We start from the raw sequence: 20,776 nt of genomic DNA, 5'->3' as shown, positions 1-20,776 counted from the left end.
TTATGATCAAATCCAAACAAGTTAAAGTAATATTGCAACAAAATGTTCAATTTTTTTTGTACTTACAAATTAATGTTCTTACGCTCAACAAAAGTTGTAGCTCTTTGTCCTTTCTTTTGAATTTAGAGCTTTGCTTTTATGGATGTTATCATCCTTATTTTAATACTAAAGGGTCATATATCTTAGGTAGAGTGACAACCCCCCTTCTCCTTAACCAACTTACCTATAATATCCGTTCAATTAAGTTGTCAATTATTCATGTCACTTTCATTTATCTTAATCTTTTCTTTGACTTATTTAAGATTTTTATTTAACTAAACAATAATTTAAAATGAATCCCCACTACCTTTAACAAAAAAATAAATTTTCTTGTTCCGTTTTTAATTAGGTATTAGTAGGAGGAGTGTGTCTTAAGCATAATATTTAAATAAATGGGCGGAGATTTTGTGCGATTTTATTAATAAGGAGTTAACTATTGTTTATATTTTAGGTTTATAATTGAATCATTGTCAGTCAGCAACTAACATTCACAGTGAACAGAGAGAAATTCGCAGAGGAATATTGATTGTTGAATAAACTCATGAAAGGTAATATATTTTCTTAGGTATTGTATGTGCCCATTTGTTTACATTTGTCCTGTTGGAGATGCTACATTATATTAATTCATACATATATTAGGCCAAAGTGGGTCATTTTTCTCGTATTTTTTGTAAAGGAGGGTGATTTAAGATTTCAAAAAGGAGTAAAATTTGGCATGGCAGATGCTTTAATGGAGTATAATATGTATTTTTTTAAAATTGCGGCCGAACCGCCGCTCCTGCAGAAAACCGCCAAATTTTGAATGATTTGAGACAAATTTTATTTTCCTTTAAAAATTTTCACCTGACACTTAAATCCAAAAACTAAAAGTGTTCAGAGCAAATAACAGGTCAACTTAATTAAAAAAAATGATAGGTTCGTCTTTAAATAATTCAAATTTGTGTAATTTAGCGAGAAAAAGCAAAACAATTGGCGAAATTTACCGGTTTTAGCGGCAGTTTTATATTGTACCATATTAAAGCAACTGTCATGCCAAAATTTTAGAGTTCTACTCTTGTTTTAAAGTCTTAAATAAAACACACACCTTTCTGGAAAATACGCGAGAAAAAAATGACTCCCTTTGTCCTGTTTATTAACAAATTTATATCTTTACATTATGTAAATTTAAATAATGTAATAATCAATTATAAATAATAATTTGCCGATAGAATCTTTTTTAAATAACACCACAAAATTGTCCAGTTTCTGATTAAAAGTGGGAGGAGTCCGCGTTGAGCATCATATTTATGTAAATGGGCGGAGATTTTTGCTGTTCTATTAATAAACAAGGGTTAACTATTGTTTATGATTTAGGTTGATAATTATATCGTTGTCAGTCAGTAACTAACAATCATAGTGAACAGAGAGAAATCCATTAAACAGATCTACTTTATATTATAAGGTATTTATATATTTTTGTATGTCATTACTCAAGTTTCATTCTCTTATGCTATTCAATGCTGATGTTTAAAAGCGAAGCTTTTCTATAATTGAGGTCGGTCCGTCCGTACCTCTGTCCGGAATGGTAAGCTCTTTTCATTATTTTAGTCATGTTAGAATTGTCCTTTCAATCTCAACCTTGGTATGGTTATTCCTGTAGTAGTTAGGTACGATTCAGAAAGCGTAGCAATTATATAGGTATAATCATTAAAAAAAATTATGTGTTATAATTATCCTATTCATCATATTTTTGGAATACTGATTCCTATTACAATAAGGTACAATATTATAAGAAATCATCTTCATAATCAAGTTCTAAAAATGTAGACATGACCTTAATTAAGCAGTTTTGCAACAAATTTAATTTTCTTTAGACATATACATTTTTATTCTGATTATTGATTTTTGTTTGTTCTGCCATTTCAAAGTTATGCCGTTATGTATGTTGTCATTCTTGTTTTGTAAATAATTCGCACCTATTCTAATTTAATTAATTTATATTCTAATTTGCCGACCATTTCTGAATAGTGCACCTACTCTATATATCACTTGATGTGTTGGTCTGTCTGTATGGCTCTGTTTCAAATTTTTATAAGAAATATGCCTTTCCCACCTTTTATCAAAGATAGATTGCAGATTTTTCTCAGTGGTCCTCAAAGTTTTATAATAACGTTTTATTATTCGTTTGCTTAACAACATTGGGGACACTAGTTAATTTTTTATTTAGCTCTATGACAACAACTTAAATATGACTTTTACAATTTGTATTTCTTGTCTGACCGCCTGTTTTTCTTGCTTTGCTTCTATGGAAGTTGTCATCCTAGTTTCAGTTTTACGTGATGTTGTATTTATTTGAAAATGTTGGAAAAACTGTATTTTACGTTTTTATCAATAAAAATAATATTTTAGGAGATTGAGAGAGGATATACCAGCATGAATACCTGTGATACTTGTAAAAAGAATTTTACATGCAAATCTGCTTTGGTTCTTCATATGAGGATTCATACAGGAGAGAAACCATTCTCATGTGATCAATGTGAAAAGACATTTTCTAGTAATAGCGTTTTGACTGTACATAAAAGAGTCCATACAGGTGAGAGGCCTTTCTCATGTGATCAATGTGAAAAGTCATTTACACGTAGTAGTCACTTGACTCAGCACAAAAGATTTCATACAGGTGAGAAGCCATACTCATGTGATCAATGTGAAAAGACATTCAGACAAAGTAGTGAATTGACTTACCACAAAAGAATCCATACTAGTGATAAACCATACTCATGTGATCAATGTGAAAAGACCTTTAACAGAAGTAGTCGTTTGACTGAACACAAAAGGGTTCATACAGGAGAGAAGCCATACTCATGTAAACTATGTGCCAAACATTATGCCTCAAGTTCAGAGTTATTAAAACACAAAAAATCTGTTAAACATTTAGTAATGATGAAAAACTGTAATAATACAGTTCCAACTGTAACTATTAGTTTCATTAAATGTGAAGAAGTTGATGTTAAAGAAGAAATTAAAGAAGAAGAAATATTTGATGAAGATCCTCTCTCTATCCAGACGATAGCTGACAATATTGAAGAAAATATCAAACAAGAAATAGAAGATCCTCTTTCTTGTGAACAGAACTATGATGAAGATAGAATTGATACTATTTATATTGTTCATCATAAAATATAAACATTTAATTGTCATAGGATTCAAATGTTCATTTAGAGAGACAGTATTAATACTCAATTCAAATAAAAATCTAAATCTTTTTTTTTCACATTAAAAATCTGCATTTTATCTTATTTGTTGCAATTTGTAATTCATTTATAAGTAGGTAGATAAAGTGTTTATTTCAATTAATATGCAAATATTAAATTTTTTTTATAGTGTGTCTAAATTATAAATACACTTACTTTACACTTGGTTTTACAGGATCTCCACATTAATCCTGTCTCCATTTTATTTCAATTACAATACTGTTAAATGTTTTTCTTTATGTGAATTATTTTATTGTTTTTTTTGTATAAAGACAGATCATTAATTTGTTTATTTATCTTGTAGTGTAAATAAGATAATTGTCTAATGTAAATATATTATTTTCAGATTAATTGATAACAAATAAAAATGCACAGATTATAGATATCAATAAGAAACAAGTTTTCTACTAATTTTGTTTACAAACACACAGGTTATTCACTTTTTTATTACTAAAGGTTTAACCCAGAGAAGAAATAGAGAGGGTCATATCTCTTAGGTAGAGTGACAATAACACCCCCATAATGGTGTTATTTTCTTATTTGTGGCCAATGCTGAACTTTCCCGATTATTGTTTGCAAGATCTTTGAGTATATTTATATATCTACATATATATATATATATCTACATGTATAAGGAAAGGGCTGTAAATCTTCGCAGAAAATAAAAAGTGATATGCTTATCAAGGAGCTCAAAGCTTTTTTTTTTGGGGGGGGGGTGGTATTTTATCATTATCATTAATGACGCATCTAAAAGTTTTACCCCTCGGGTAAGCTGTACTTTATTTGTAAAAACCAAGGGCTTTTAACCATATTCAACCACAGTGTAAAGCTAAGCGCTAGCACATTTTTTTAGGGGTTATAAATGGTTTAGTTTGGGGAGGGTGGATAAAATCTAATTCCAAATATTATTAAGTACTTCTTGGGGTGGGGGTGGGGTGGGCGGAGTTTTACTCCTTGACAAACTTACCTATAATATCAATTCAATTTAGATGACAATTTTTCATGACACTTTATTAATCCAAATCTTTTCTTGAACCTATTCAAGTTTCTTATTTATCTTAACAATAATTTGCCGCCAGAATTTTATTCAAAATAACTCCACATCCTTTATAAAAAAAACATTTTTTTTGTCCCGTTTCTGATGGTAAAAGGGAGGACATCCGCGTTGAGCATCTTGATTAAGTAAATGGGCGGAGATTTATTGTTTATGATTTAGGTTCATAATTGAATCAATGTCAGTCAGCAACTAACACTTCCAGAAAACAGAGAGAAATCCACAGAGAAATTTTGATTGTGGAATAAACTCATGAAAGGTACTTTATTTTGTTATCATATTTTGCGTGCAAAGCCTTTCTCCAATTTTGACCGTCTGTCCGTATTAAGTTCATATTTATTCTGTTTGAGCCACTAAATTACATTTATGTTACATGTTGACAAAATAACATTTTTATATTTTAAAAATCTACATCATCAAATAATGCATGATAGATAATAATTTGCCACTAGAATCTTTGTTTTCAATAAATACATTACAACCTTTTAAAAAAACTAATTGCATGTCCAGTTTTAAATAAAAATGGGAGGAGTCCACCTTAAGCATCATTCATATTTAAGTAAATGGGCGGAGATTTTGTGAGGTTTTATTTATAAAACAAGAGTTAACTATTGTTTTTGATTTAGGATGATAATTGTATCATTGTCAGTCAGCAACTAACTTTTACAGTGAACAGAGAGAGATCCATTATACAGATCTACTTCATATCATAAGGTATTTACAGTTTCTTTTGTTATTTACTACAGTAATATTTAGGGTTAGATCTGTTATCAGATCTTTATTTGTAAATAAGTATAAACGTATAAAGATTATCCAAAGAATTAGATCTTTTTAGTATGCAAAGCTAATTACTCAATAATTAAATTTTTGACGTATTTTCATCCTTCTATCAGTTTGAAAGTAATGTAATGGAGGAAATCTGAATGCTTGGCTGCTATTCAAGACTTTTGGGTATAGTCCTTTCCACGACATCCCTCCATAAGGAGCGATTCTTCGTATTTTTAAAATGGCTTTTTATAGGTTGTTTTAGGTTAGGTTAGGTTATATTGTGTTAGGTGATTGCCCCACAGGGTTAGGTAATTGGCCCCGCAGGATTAGAGCCCCCCGCAGGGGCTAGAAATAGGAGAAAAGCTACTGTGAAAAATACGAAGAATCGCTCCTTATGGAGGGATGTCGTGAAAAGGACTATACCCAGACTTTTTTAAAATTCAAATAAGCATCAACTATTTAATTTTCATGCTCTGTCTGGAATGGTATATTAAATTTCTAGAAGATAAATTTATAAATTTGTTTTGTGATGGTAAGGAATCTCAAACCCACTCTTTTATGCTATTTAATGCTGATTTTTTAAAACAAATCTTTTCTATAATTAGAGTCAGTCCGTTTGGAGCGATTAGTTCTTTTTGATAAATTTCGAAATGTCCTATTGATTTTTTTGACAACATATATGTAATTGATATAATTATCCCATTCATTTGATTTTTGTAATACTCATTCCTGTTACTATGTTATAAGGAAGCATTTCTAAAATCAAGTTCTAAAAATATGTATCCTTTAATTTACAACAAATTTACATACAATATTATTCTTCTGTGTATAAGTTCGTTTGTCCTACCGTTTCAGAACTTCGCTTTTATGAATGATAAGAAAATAACTTATGAGAAATATGCCTTTTCTCGGCTTTTATCAAAGATAGATTGTAGATTTTTCTTAGTGGTCCCCAAAGTTTTATAATAATGTTTGCTCATTCGTTTGCTCAACATTAGTTAATTTTGATTGAGAGATTCTTTAAATTCTGTTCAATCATTTAAAAACTATTTTTAATCTACAGAAGGAGTAATTATTGTCCATTGTCTTATCCCTTTAGATCCCTTGATTTTTCTGATAGTCTGGTTTATTTGAGCTTAACTATTATAGATGTTGTCATCACTATTTTTCTTCTATGATAACAATTAATTTCCAGTTCTATGTATATGAATGCATTTTTTATATTTACCGCACTAACTCATATACGTCCTAGGATGGGGTTAAAGGGGTGCTTACCCAAAACTTTAAAATCCCTTATTTTACTCCCCTGTCTAAATATTAAATTCTAACTCCGCCCATTTATCATTGTTTTAGAACAATTAAAGTAGGAGGAGTTGCTAAATATTATAAAAAATAATTATAAAAACTAAATCTGGTGATAGGTGGCGGGGGGATGGTTGGGTTATAAAACAATATCACAATACAATTGCTGTCATTCCTTGTTTATCAGCTTCGCTTTATTAATGTTGTTATCCTTGTTTTTTACTTTCTTAGTACAATTTTTAAAAGTTTAGCTTTCCTACATTTGTCTGCACATAAAATTATTTAGCTTGAATATAATTTTTATAATTTTCATTGCTTGTCTGACAAACTGTTTTTCTTGCTTTGCTTCTATGGAAGTTGTCATCCTATTTTCAGTTTTAACCTTAATGTTGTGTTTATTTGAAAAGATTGGAAAAACTACTTTTTATGTTTTTATTAATAAAAATAATATTTCAGGAGATTGAGAGAGGATATACCAGCATGAATACCTGTGATATTTGTAAAAAGAATTTTACATATAAATCTGCTTTGGTTGTTCATATGAGGGTTCATAATGGAGAGAAACCATACTCATGTGATCAATGTGAAAAGGCATTTTCTAGTAATAGCGATTTAACTAAACATAAAAGAGTCCACACAGGTGAGAAACCATTCTCATGTGATCAATGTGAAAAGACATTTACAACTAATAGTAACTTGACTGTCCATAAAAGAATTCATACTACTGAAAAGCCATACTCATGTGATCAATGTGAAAAGACCTTTACAGCTAGTAGCAGCTTGACTGTTCATAAAAGAATTCATATTGGTGAAAAGCCATACTCATGTGATCAATGTGAAAAGACCTTTAAAACTAGTAGTCACTTGACTAGACATAAAAGAATTCATACTAGTGAAAAGCCATACTCATGTTATCAATGTGAAAAGTCATTTACACGTAGTAGTTTATTGACTAGCCACAAAAGGATCCATACTGGTGAAAAACCATTCTCATGTGATCAATGTGGAAAGTCTTTCTCTGATAATAGTAATTTGACTAAACACAAAAGGATCCATACTGGTGAGAAGCCATACTCATGTGATCAATGTGAAAAGACATTCAGACAAAGTAATGAATTGACTAAACACAAAAGGATCCATCATACTGGAGAGAAGCCATACTCATGTGATGAATGTGGAAAGACCTTTGCAACTAGTAGTAAATTGACTCGACACAAAAGATTCCATATTGGCGAAAAGCCATACTCATGTGATCAATGTGAAAAGACATTTAAATCTGGTTGGGAATTGGCTGTCCATGAAAGGATCCATACAGGTGAGAAGCCATACTCATGTAAACACTGTGACAAACATTATACCTCTAGTTCAGAGTTATCAAAACATAAAAAATCTGTTAAACATTTAGAAATGATGAATAGCTGTAATGATACAGTCCCACCTTCTGTATCTATTAGTTTAATTAAATGTGAAGAAGTTTATATCAAGGAAGAAATTAAAGAAGAAGAAATATTTGAAGAGGATCCTCTCTCTATCCAGATGAGAGCTGACAATATTGAAGAAAATATTAAACAAGAAATAGAAGATCCTCTTTCTTGTCAACAGAATTATGATGAAGATATAATTGATGATATTGATATTCTTCATCATAAAATAGAAATATAAACATTTAATTGTCATAGGATACAAATACTTATATCATGTTATTTTTCATGGCCTCAATTAATTTTTGTACATACTTTAACATTATTTTGTTTGTGTAAATAAAATTATCTGCCCAATGTAAATATTTTATTTTCAGAATATTATTTAACAAGAAAATGAACACAGTATAGATTTCAATGATGAAGAGGTTTTCAATTCAAATTAAGAATTAAAGGTTTTTGTTTTTATAAGCGTATATACTCTACTACTAGGTTCTATCCGTCAATCCTGTTTTCTTATACAAACAAACTCTTTACAGACTGGTCAAATATACTCAAGTATGGCTGTCTGCTTTATATTCATTATACAAATAATAAGAGAGAGAGAATTTTATGTTTACTAACATGATATACCAGCAATTTTATTTGTGATGTTGCTCCCTTAATTTTAGAGGTAATTGGGAAACTAATTTTGCTACTCTCGCTGAAATAGTCGAATTGGCCTGGAAGCATTTGAGACCCTGTTATTCTTTTTTAATTTTTATCTTTCGGGTGGATTTTTTTTGCCGGCAGTCAGGCGGCTTCCTTTTTTTGTTTCAATTTCTTTATTGACCCATAAAAAAAAGACTTTGTTCCAACATTTAGTAATGAAGGAGGATCACTGAATTTAATGGTTCCAAATGATGAAAAAATAAGAGGGACGTAAGCAAAGCCTTTTAGGTAGAGCTGAGGGGGGGGGAGGGGTTTTACAGAATTATTTACAACATTTGGTAGAACTTATCTAACAAATATACAGATCTATAATATGATAATAATTGCCGCCAGAATTTATTTATTATAATCCCCCTTCACTGAAACATTTCCTAGCTCAGCATTTAATCATAAGTAGGAGGAGTCTATGTTGAGCATCATATTTAAGTAAATTGGCGGAGATTTAGTTTTGCATTATTTCTATAAAACGAGAGCTTACTATTGTTTATTTTTTAGGTTGATAATAGAATCAATGTCAGTTAGCAATTAACATTCACAGTGAACAGAGAGAAATCTGCAGAGGAATTTTGATTGTGGAATAAACTCATGAAAGGTACTTTAATTTCTTTTACTAAGTTTTAATTGCAAAGCAAATCTACAATATTGTTGTCCGTTAGTTTGTACGTAAAGACTACGTTACATTTGTCCTGTTTGAGCCACCACCTTTCACAAATCTTATATGATGTCGCTTCTACAACCAGTAAAATACAGCTAGATGGTTTTTTTTTGTCAAAATGTTAAAATTTATGCCAAAAAATACAGTCATGCTTAAAGTAACTGCCATAAATACATCTAACACAAGCATTTATACCTTCATAATTTTACATATGTTTCTTGCCAATTTTCTATCTAAACAGACGGACATTTGGAATTATAGAGTAGCTTCATGTAATACTGAATAATCAATAATAATTTGTCGCCAGAATCTTTATTCATTTTTAAATTACATAACAACATTTTAACAAAAAAATAGCTTGTCCAGTTTTTGATTAAAAGTGGGAGGATTCCATGTTGAGCATCATTTTTAAATAAATAGGCGGAAATTGTGTTGCACTTTGATTTTATCAAAACATGAGTTAACTATTTTTTATGATTTAGGTTGACAAAAGTATCATTGTCAGTCAGTAACTAACATTAACATTGACCAGAGAGAAATCCATCTTACAGATCTACTTTATATTATAAGGTATTTATATATTGCTTTACTTCAGAAATAGTTAGAGTTAGATCTGTTATCTGATCTTCAATTGTATATAAGTATAGATGTATAACCCATTGGTTGGCACCTCTTTATTCTGATAGCAAATTGATTTCTCCTCTTTTGTGGCGACTTAGCTGTTTTCAGATTTCAGATTCATTTTTAAAGTCCCAATTGAGAGTCAGCATGGGTTCCCGCCCTAAAAATAAAACTTATATTTATTTAACCCTCTATTCTTTTACTATTTTATATGAAACTCTGCATTAGTTAAACTATTATCAAATATTGCAAAAAATATATCCCTTTTTAACAATTTATGCCTTATTTGATTTTTAGTCTACCAAGCTAATTACTCAATAACTTAATTTCAACGTCTTTTCGTCCATCTTTCTGTTAGATAAAAATGGAGTGGGGGGAAATGTGAATTTCTCAGATACAATTCAATATAGACTGTTGTTTTTGTAAAGAATGATTCCCTGTTTCAATGAGCATCAAATATGTAATTTACATGGCCCTTTGGTCTGTTGGTAATGCTCTGGGGTATTCTAAATTTCTAAAAGATAAATTTATTGCAGATTTTTTTTGTGGCGATAGACAATATATCTTAAAATTCACTTTCTAATGCTATTCAATTCTTTTCTATAATTTAGTAATGTTAGAATTGTCCTATAGAATTCAAACTATTCATGGTGATACCTTAGTAGTTAGGTACAATTTAGAAAGCATAGCAATAATAACCAGATAATGATAATATAATCGATACCAGAATTTCCACAAGTTCATTTTTAACCTTTTTCAAAACATATTTTTATGTGATATGATTGTCCTATACATCTGAATTTTTGGAATACTGATTCCTATTACAACAAAGTACAATGTTATAAGGAAGAATCTCTATAATCAAGTCCTAAAATTGTAAGTATGTCCTTTAAACAGTATAAATGAAAACTGGGGGATGGGGGGAGAGGTTAAGTTGTATAACCTAAAGATGGGGGGGGGGGGGGATAATAAGACCAATCAACCTCTATTTGTCAGCTTTGCTTTTATAAATGTTAACATCCTTGTTTATTACTTTCCTTCTACTTTTGTCTGTATGTCTATAACAATAGCTCTTATAGTAAATTAAGGCATATCAGAATTAGATATGACTTTTACACTTTTTATTGTTTGTTTGTTTGGCCGTCTATTTTTTTTCTTGCTTTGCTTCTATGAAATTATTATCTTTGTTGTAGTTTTTGATTGCTACAATTTTTATTTGTTTCAATATCTCAATTTATTTAGAAGATTGAGAGAGGATATACCAGGATGAATACCTGTGATATTTGTAACAAGAATTTTAAACAGAAATCTAAATTGGTTGTTCATATGAGGGTTCATACGAGAGAGAAGCCATACTCATGTGATCAATGTGAAAAGTCTTTCTCTGAGAATGGTGTTTTGAATAGACACAAACGAACCCACACTGGCGAGAAACCTTACTCATGTGATCAATGTGAAAAGACATTTGCTCAGAATAGTATTTTGACTAATCATAAAAGAACTCATACTGGAGAGAAGCCATTCTCATGTGATCTATGTGGAAAGACTTTCTCTGATAAAAGTGCTTTTATTCAACACAAAAGGATCCATACTGGTGAGAAGCCTTTCTCATGTGATCAATGTGAAAAGGCATTCAGACAGAGTAGTGAATTAACTGTACACAAAAGGATCCATTCAGGTGAGAAACCATACTCATGTGATGAATGTGAAAAGACATTTTCTCAAATTAGTACTTTGACTGCCCATAAAAGAATTCATACTGGTGTGAAACCATACTCATGTGAACTTTGTGACAAACATTATCGCTCTAGTTCTTTGTTAACAAGACATAATAAATCTCCTGGACATTTAGAAGTGATGAAAAGCTGTAATAATACAGTTCCATCCTCTGTATCTATTAGTTTAATTAAATGTGAAGAAGTTGATGTTAAAGAAGAAATATTTGATGAAGATCCTCTCTCTATCCAGATGAGAGCTGACAATATTTAAGAAAATATTAAACATGAAATAGAAGATCCTCTTTCTTGTGAATAAAATTATGATGAAGATAGAATTGATACTGAATCTTTATTTTGATGATTTTTGTCAAACATCTAATCAACTTTCAAGCTTTTTGTTTATTTCAATTAATATGTTAATATTTAATTTTTCTAAGCTGTTTCTAAATTCTAAGTATACTTACTTTACTCTTGGTTTTACAGGATCTCCACATTAATCCTGTCTCCATTTAATTTGAATTACAACTTGATGTTTAAATAAATGATTGTATTGTTATCCAGTATAAAGACAAATCATTAATTATAATTCGAATTGTCCGTATGTCCGTCTGAAGCGTTTTGAGGAAACGTGAATTTCTTGTCTCCTATAATGGCTGAAACTTCTTGTCAACATTCCCATCAATATGAAGCTTAATTAAGTATAAAATATCCAAGGCGGTCAAACTGCTCTTATACAAGTTTTTACCAACTTATATATTTTTGTTTCGACTTTTATACATTTTTTTTCTGTTACTCAATTTGGTTTGTCCAACGTTTCATAGTTTCGCTTTTATTGATTTTGTCATCCTTGTTATAAAATAGCTTTATAAATTCATGTAAAGGTATCTTGCTTTCATTTCATATCATATTTTATGTGCGAAGCAAATCTACAATATTGTTATCTGTCAGTTTATACACTTCTAATAACCTTTGTGCGATAATTTGATGTACATCCCAAATGTTAATACACAAAATTACCCCTTCTTTAGATATCAATTTTTGGTTAAAACGTTCGGACACTCAACTTTTATACACACCAATCGGAATGCATTTATAGTCCCCAAAGTTTTTGGTCAAAAGCGTAAGAAAACGTAATTATAAAACTTTGAGGACTATCGTAATAACCAGCTCAATGTCTCTTCCCTCCCTTTTCCCGACATTATCTTTATTTAAAATAACATCACATCATATTTTCTTGTTCAGTTTCTGATAAAAAGTGGGAGGAGTCCGCGTATTGAGCATCATATTTAGGTAAATGGGCGGAGATTTTGTGAGGCTTTATTATTTATAGAGCAAGAGTTAACTATTGTTTATGATTTAGGTTTACAAAAGTATCATTGTCAGTCAGCAACTATTTTTTACAGTGAACAGAGAGAAATCCATTATACAGATCGACTTTTATATTTATATTTATAATTTTGTGCTTTTTCATTATTCAAGACTTATTCAATGCTGATGTTTAAAAGCGAAGCTTTTCTATAATTAGGGTCGGTCCGTCCATACCTCTGCCCGGAATGGTAAGCTGTTTTCGTTAATTTAGTCATGTTAGAATAGTCCTTTTAATTTCAAACTTGGTATGGATATTCCTGTACGAGGTACGATTCAGAAAGCATAGCAACTATATAATCATTTAAAAGATTTATGTGTTATAATTATCCTATACATCTGATTTTTGGAATACTGATTCCTATTACAACTAAGTACAGTGTTAGAAGAAAGCGTCTCATTCTTAATGTGTTAATGTTCATTTCAGAGCTTCGCCGTTATGAATGTTATCATCCTTATTTTGTAAATGATTACCATTTCCGAATATCGCACCTACTTTATATATAACTAGATGTGTTGGTCTGTCTGTACTGCCCTGTTTCAAATTTTTATAAGGAATATACCTTTCCTTTCTCTTTTATTAAAAATAGATTGCCGGTTTTTTTCAGGGGTCCACAAACATTATAAGAACGTTTTCTTATTTGTTTGCTTAACAACTTTGGGGACAAAAGTTAATTTTTATTGATTGATTAATTAAGTTGAGTGTTCAATCGTTTCAACCACTAATTTTGATCTACAGAAGGGGTAATTATGTGCATAATAGAATGCACATCAATTTATTGGCCATTGTCTTATCCCTTTAGATTCCTGGATTTTTATGCTAGTCTGGTTTATTTGAGCTTGGCTTTTGTAGATGTTGGCATCAATGTTTTTCTTGTATAATATCAATTTATTTCCAGTTCCATGTAAATGTATCATTTATATTTACCGCCCTAACATATATACTTAATCATATACGTCCTGGGATGGGGGTAAAGGGGTGCTTACCCCAAACTTTGAAATCTATTATTTTACTCCCCTGTCTAAATATTAAATTCTAACTCCGCCCATTTACCATTGAATTAGAACAATTAAAGTAGGAGGAGTTGCTAAATATTATAAAAAATAATTATAATAATTAAACCGGGGTGGGGGGATGGTTTGGTTATAAAACCATATCAACCTCTGTACACAATATAAATACTGAATCTCCATGTTTATAAGCTTCGCTTTTATCAATGTTTCACCCTTGTTTATTTTGTGATATAAAGGGATAAGACAATGGCCGATGAATTGATGTACATCCTCAATGATAAAACACAAATTTACCCCTTCTCAAGATTACAATTAGTGTCTAAACGTTTAAACATTTAACTTAATGAGCCAACCAATCATAATCCAATAAATGTCCCCAAAGTTGTTGAGCCCAATATTAAGAAAACTGATTTTAAAACTTTGGGTACTATAGTAATAAACATCCCCTCCCTCCCTGTTTTTTATTACTTAATTTAAAGCTTTCTTACATTTGCATATGTATGTTTACAACAGTATCACTCATAAATTTAGGCATGTCAGAATTGTTCTGGTGATTCCTTAAACAATAAGTAAAGGATCTGTAAAATTGTTAAAGAAAGGTCTTTTGTCATTAAAAAATATTTAGCTTAATTGACATCAACTTGAATATGGCTTTTAAAATTCTTTATTGTTTGTTTGGCCGTCGGCGTCTATTTTTTCTTGCTTTGCTTCTATGGAAGTTGTCATTCTTGTTTCATTTGGTATTTTGTGTTTTAATTAATAAAAATAATATTTCAGGAGATTGAAAGAGGAAACAAGAGCATGTATATCTGTGACATTTGCAACAATAATTTTAAACAGAACTCTAACTTGGTTGTTCATATGAGGGTTCATACAGGAGAGAAATGTGAAAAGACATTTTCTCAAAATAGTCATTTGACTAAGCACAATAGAATCTATACAGTGACCAATGTGGAAAGACATTTTCTCAAACTAGCCATTTGACTCCGCACAAAAGGGCCCATTCGGGTGAGAAGCCATTCTCATGTGATCAATGTGAAAAGACCTTTGCAACTGGTAGTCACTTGACTTTACACAAAAGATTCCATACTGGTGAGAAGCCATACTCATGTAAACTTTGTGACAAACATTATATCTCTAGTTCACAGTTATCAAAACATAAAAAATCTCCTGGACATTTAGAAATGATAAAAAGCTGTAATAATACAGTTCCAACTTCTGTATCTATTAGTTTAATTAAATGTGAAGAAGTTTATATCAAGGAAGAAATTAAAGAAGAAGAAATATTTGATGAAGATCCTCTCTCTATCCAGATGAGAGCTGACAATATTGAAGAAAATATTAAACAAGAAATAGAAGATCCTCTTTCTTGTCAACAAAATTATGATGAAGATAGAATGGATACTATTGATATTGTTAGAAATATAAACATTTAATTGTCATAGGATACAAATGTTAATTTTAAGAGACAGGATTAATGCTCAGTTCAAATCAAACTCTAAATCTTTAATTTTCTGTGAATAATTTTGTTGTTTTAAAACATAATAATCCAAAAAAATCCGTGTGAATAGAATATTTATCAAATGTAAATATATTATTTTCAGATAAACATTTAAAATACATAAAAATGCACCAAGTATAGATAGCAATGTTACAAAGAAAACATGTTTCCTATTAATATGGTTTCTAAATGCACAGGTTATTAATTATTCTTACTGAAGGCTCCACCTTGTAGGATTTAAATGGCTGGTTCTAGTAATATGATAAATGGATATAAGTATCCATGTACATAATCTGACAATCTTTTATAATATTCTTTCTTTTATTGTAAATAGCATATAACAAGGCTGAAAACATCCATAAAAACAAAGTTCTAAAATCAGATAATTGTACAAAATAACATTAACATTAGGAAGAAATTAATAAGCAGAATGTTTTGTAGTATAAGTCTTAACAAAATTGTTTGTATTTATTGCAAAATTGATAAAATATGCAGTTGTCGCAAAAGACCTAATCCTACAAAAGGCCTAACTTAAATATAGAATAAATTCAAGGATAACAGCATCCATAAATCAGGGGGCCTAACCCTGTGGGGCTACTTATCATTACCTAACCTAACTTAAGTATGTAGTTAGGGTAGATCAGGACTTCATTTATTCCAAGTCTTTTTTTCATAAAGATAAAAAATAATTTCCCGCCAGAATAAATTTCTGATTAGGTATTAGTAAGAGGAGTCTGCGTTGAGCATTATTATTAAGTAAATGGGCGGAGATTTGGTTTAGCTAAATACTTATAAACTTGAGTTAAAATATTGTTTTTATTTTAGGTTGATAATTGAATCATTGTCAGTCAGCAACAAATATACACAGAAGAGAAATCTGCAGAGGAAATTTGATTGTGTAATAACCTCATGAAAGGTACTTAAATTTCTTATTATATTTTGCGTGCAAAGCCTTTCTCCAATTTTGACCGTGTCTGTCCGTATTAAGTTCACATTTATTCTGTTTGAGCGCTAAATTACATTTATATTATATAAATGACAAAATGATATATGTACAGTACAATGTACATTTTAAAACCTATATCATCTATAATACAAAGTAGAACGATGTCTGTCTGTCCGTCTGTCTGTCCGTCTGTCCGTCTGAAACTTAAGATCTCGGTAACCACTGAACCGAATGGGCTCTACTCTTCAGGGAATATACCTACTGGTCCTGTGGTGGTTTTAAGATATTTTCTTGAGGGGTGGGACACCCCTAACCCCCCCAAAAACAAAAAAATCCCCCCCTTAGGGGAGACTTCAACGTCAAATAAGGTGGTATCGTACATAAAAAATTAAATTTAACAAACAAAAACATTTAAAGTGCCACTAGAGGCCTCTAGGGGCGTAGCCGCTAGTGTACCTAATAATGTATGATAAGAAATAATTTGCCGCCAGAATCTTTATTCTCTATAATAATTGCTTGTCCAGTTTCTAATTAAAAGTGGGAGGAGTCTGCCTTGAGCATCAAATTTAAGGAAATGGGCGGAGATTTAGTTTAGCTTTTCTTGAAAAACAAGACTTAACCATTGTTTATGATTAAGGTTGATAAAAGTATCATTGTCAGTCAGCAACTAACATTTACAGCGAACAGAGAGAAATCCATTATACAGATCTACTTTATATCATAAGGTATTTATAGTTTTTCGGGCTTTACGTCATTAATTCAGAGATTGTTAGGGTTATATCTGTTCTCTGATCTATAAATGTATAAGTAAAGATGTATAACCTAGACAACTGTTTGGTTCCAGTGGTGAGGACCTTTTTATTCTGCTAGAAAATTGCTTTATCCTTCATAGCAACTTACTTATTTTTAATATGTCAAGCTAATAATTCTGTTTGAAAGAAATGTAGTGGAGAAAAAATTAATTCTCGGCTACTATTCAATACTAGACTATTGTTTTGTTTTGTTTGTAAAGATTCTCTATTCCAATGAGCAAATTTACATGGTCTGTTTGTCTGTCGGTATTGCTATTGTATATATTAAATTTATATAAGAAAAATTATTGCGGATTTTTAGTGATGTTTTTGTCTTATGCTATTCAATGCTTATTTTTAAAAGCGAAGCTTTTCTATAATTATGGTCAGTCCGTCTCTGGAATGGTTTTCTCTTTATTAATTTTTACAGAATGTGTTATGTTTATGTGTTATAATTATCCTATTCATCTGATTTTTGGAATACTGATTCCTATTACAACAAGATGCAATGTTATATGGAATCATCTCTATAATCAAGTTCATTTCCTGTAGTTTTGCAACAAATTTACTTCTCTCTATTATCAAGTTCTAAAAATGTAAGAATATCCTTAATTGAAAAAATTTAATGTACAATTTTTTTTAGATTTGTATTCGGCTTATTCAGTTCTGACACTCGTGTTAATGTTTGTTTGTCCTACCATATAAGAGCTTCGCCGTTATGAATGTTTTCAAAATCTGCTGACCATTTCCTAATTTCGAACCTACTCTATATATCACTTGATGTGTTGGTCTGTCTGTACTGCTCTGTTTCAAATTTTTATAATTAACATGCCTTTCCTCAGCTTTTATCAAAGATAGATTGCAGAATTTTCTAAGAGAGAAAGAGGACAATGAGGTGTTTTATTACTATGGTCCCCAAAGTTTTATAATAACTTTTTCTTATTCGTTTTGTCCATCTGTCTGTTATTTGGGGTGCTTGATCGATTCCTAGATTTTTAAGTTTTCATGATTTTCTTAATTCCTTTTTAAGATAGAGGGCTGAAATTTTCAGGGATTAATTGATTTTACATTCACATATGTTCACTAAGTTTTATTAAGACTTGTTTATAAATTGGGGTGCTAGATCGATTCGTAGATTTTTAGGTTTTCAAGATTTTCTCGATTTCTATTCAGGATTGATGGCTAAAATTATCAAGGAATAGATATACCCATATTTTACATATTTCAATCAAGTTTCATTAAGATTTGTCCATTAATTGCGGTGCTAGATCGATTCCTAGATTTTTATTTTTTCAAGATTTTAAAGGTTTCATTATTTCTCTATTGTATCGAGTTTAATGTTTATTGTATGACACTGCTCTATAGTAGATTTTTCACGATATCCAGTCATCCTTGTTCTTCTATGATAACAATTTATTTCCAGTTCTGTGTGAATTTATTTATTTATATTTACCGCCCTAACTCATATAGGTCCTAGGATGGGGGTAGGGGGTTGCTTACCCCAAACTTTGAAATTCCTCATTTTACTCCCCTGCCTCAAATATTAAAATCTAAATCAGCCCAGTTATCCTTAATTTAGAACAGTTTAAGTAGGAGGAGTTGCTAAATATTATAAAAACTAAATTTAGAGAGAGGGGGGAGATGGTTTGGTTATATAACACAAAGATTTTGGGGGGGGGGGTAATAAAACCGTATCAGCCACTTTGCTTTTTATAATCATCTTGTTATTAATATCTTTCTACAATTTTTGATAGCAAAGCTTCTTATATTTGTATATACGTACATAACATAAGTTCTTATTGTAAATTTAGGCATGTCAGAATTGTTCTGATGATTCCTTTAACAATAAGTAAAGGATCTGTAAAATTGTTGCTAGAAAGGTTGTTTGTTCTTCTAATTATTTAGCTTTATTGACAACAACTTGGATATGTAATTCAAAATTCTTTATTGTTTTTTGGCCGTCGGCGTCTGTTTTTTCTTGCTTTGCTTCTATGGAAGTTGTTATCCTTGTTTCAGTTTTTACCTGAATGTTGTGTTTATTTGAAAACAATATTTTGTGTTTTTATTAATAAAACTAATATTTTAGGGGATTGAGAGAGGATATACCAGCATGAATACCTGTGATATTTGTAATAAGAATTTTAAACATAAATCTCACTTGGTGGTTCATAGGAGGGTTCATACAGGAGAGAAACCATACTCATGTGATCAATGTGGAAAGACATTTTCTCAAACTAGCCATTTGACTCAGCACAAAAGGGCCCATTCGGGTGAGAAGCCATACTCATGTGATCAATGTAAAAAGACATTTTCTCATAAAAGTGATTTGACTAAACATAAAAGAATCCATACGGGGGAAAAATTATTCACATGTGATCAATGTGAAAAGACATTTTCTCGTAATGAAAGTTTGACTGTCCATAAAAGAGTTCATACAGGTGAGAAGCCTTACTCATGTAAACTTTGTGACAAACATTATATCTCTAGTTCAGAGTTATCAAGACATGAAAAATCCCCTGGACATTTAGAAAAGATAAAAACCTGTAATAATACAGTTCCAACTTCTATATCTATTAGTTTAATCAAATGTGAAGAAGTTTATATCAAGGAAGAAATTAAAGAAGAAGAAATATTTGAAGAGAATCCTATCTCTATCCAGATGAGAGCTGTTGATCCTCTCTCTATTTAAATGTAAATGAATGAGAGTGTTGTAAATAATTTTATCACAGAATTATAAATATTGATTTACTTTCTGATATAAAAATCCAAATAAACAACATAATTTATCATCCAATTTTAATTAATATCTGTTACATCTCTAATTTATCATATTTAAATTTATATTTAAATGACAAATATTTTGTATATATTTTGACAACATGTTCCTATAATGTACAATAAATATTGCAAAATTAACTAAACATTTTTTTATCAAAGCTTTTCTATAACTAAGTTCTGTACGTCCAAACTTATGTCATGGTTAGCTCTTTTCATTATTTAGGCTTTTTAGAAATGTCCTATCGATTTTAAACTTTAAATAATGATCTCTGTAACAATTAGATACACTTTAGAAAGGACAGAAACTCTATAATTGTTACAAGAAAGTCCGTACGTCCTTTCTAACCATGCTGATTTAAACCTTTTCTGAAAACCACTTTTATTCAAAAAGGTAAAATATTTTAAGCGAAACATTTCTATAATCAAGTCTTAAAATTGTAAGTGTGTTCTTATTTTGGGTGGTAGAAAGCTCTTTCTTTATATACTAAAACTAATGAAAAACCATCACTGTATAAATTAGAGCCATATCGTTCAAGCAGTTCTTAAGATTTTTCATTACAAACAGACATAATATGTTACTTTATAATATATAAGATCATAATGACTCCCCTCTTAAAAGAAAAAAATATTTTTTTTAGGGGGTGATACATTTGTTTCCAGGGGATATTTCTCTTCGGATGGTGATGATTATTAATCTTTCCTGGATTTTGAGAAGCTTCTTTGTAAAGGAAATCCATATCGGTCCAGTGGTTAAGCAAGATTCTTCGGTACAAACTTACATAATGTTACTATATAATATGAAGATCATAAAGACGCCCCTCAATAACGAAAGTAAAAAAACAGTTTTAAAAGAATACATTCC

General features: G+C 30.4%; 3 protein-coding genes and 2 long non-coding RNA genes across 5 annotated transcripts; all 5 read left to right on the top strand.

Moving 5' to 3' along the window:
• Positions 1-419: 419 nt before the first annotated feature.
• On the top strand, positions 420-3,341 carry LOC145321518 (uncharacterized). Its single transcript, XM_080162925.1, has 3 exons — positions 420-587; positions 1,393-1,480; positions 2,428-3,341. Exon 3 carries the CDS (start codon positions 2,452-2,454, stop codon positions 3,199-3,201), a length of 750 nt encoding a protein of 249 aa, XP_080019051.1. The 5' UTR covers positions 420-587; positions 1,393-1,480; positions 2,428-2,451; the 3' UTR covers positions 3,202-3,341.
• Positions 3,342-3,613: 272 nt separating this feature from the next.
• On the top strand, positions 3,614-5,038 carry LOC145321517 (uncharacterized). Its single transcript, XR_013880271.1, has 3 exons — positions 3,614-3,700; positions 4,486-4,582; positions 4,950-5,038. It is a non-coding gene; the product is annotated as an uncharacterized LOC145321517 (long non-coding RNA).
• Positions 5,039-6,876: 1,838 nt separating this feature from the next.
• LOC145321513 (uncharacterized) lies at positions 6,877-8,187 on the top strand. The gene has a single exon (XM_080162924.1). The coding sequence runs from the start codon at positions 6,934-6,936 to the stop codon at positions 8,053-8,055; it is 1,122 nt and encodes a 373-aa protein (XP_080019050.1). The 5' UTR covers positions 6,877-6,933; the 3' UTR covers positions 8,056-8,187.
• Positions 8,188-8,189: 2 nt separating this feature from the next.
• Positions 8,190-19,963, top strand: LOC145323482 (uncharacterized). Its single transcript, XM_080165883.1, has 5 exons — positions 8,190-8,269; positions 9,021-9,117; positions 9,663-9,750; positions 11,044-11,784; positions 19,229-19,963. Exons 4-5 carry the CDS (start codon positions 11,068-11,070, stop codon positions 19,823-19,825), a joined length of 1,314 nt encoding a protein of 437 aa, XP_080022009.1. The 5' UTR covers positions 8,190-8,269; positions 9,021-9,117; positions 9,663-9,750; positions 11,044-11,067; the 3' UTR covers positions 19,826-19,963.
• LOC145321514 (uncharacterized) lies at positions 14,576-17,064 on the top strand. Its single transcript, XR_013880270.1, has 3 exons — positions 14,576-15,596; positions 16,225-16,315; positions 16,983-17,064. It is a non-coding gene; the product is annotated as an uncharacterized LOC145321514 (long non-coding RNA).
• Positions 19,964-20,776: the final 813 nt, after the last annotated feature.

This window comes from Acartia tonsa, chromosome 6, assembly GCF_053477335.1.
Source record: "Acartia tonsa isolate MP-2025a chromosome 6, ASM5347733v1, whole genome shotgun sequence".
NCBI lineage: Eukaryota > Metazoa > Arthropoda > Copepoda > Calanoida > Acartiidae > Acartia > Acartia tonsa.
This window is presented reverse-complemented; position numbering and strand designations above follow the sequence as displayed.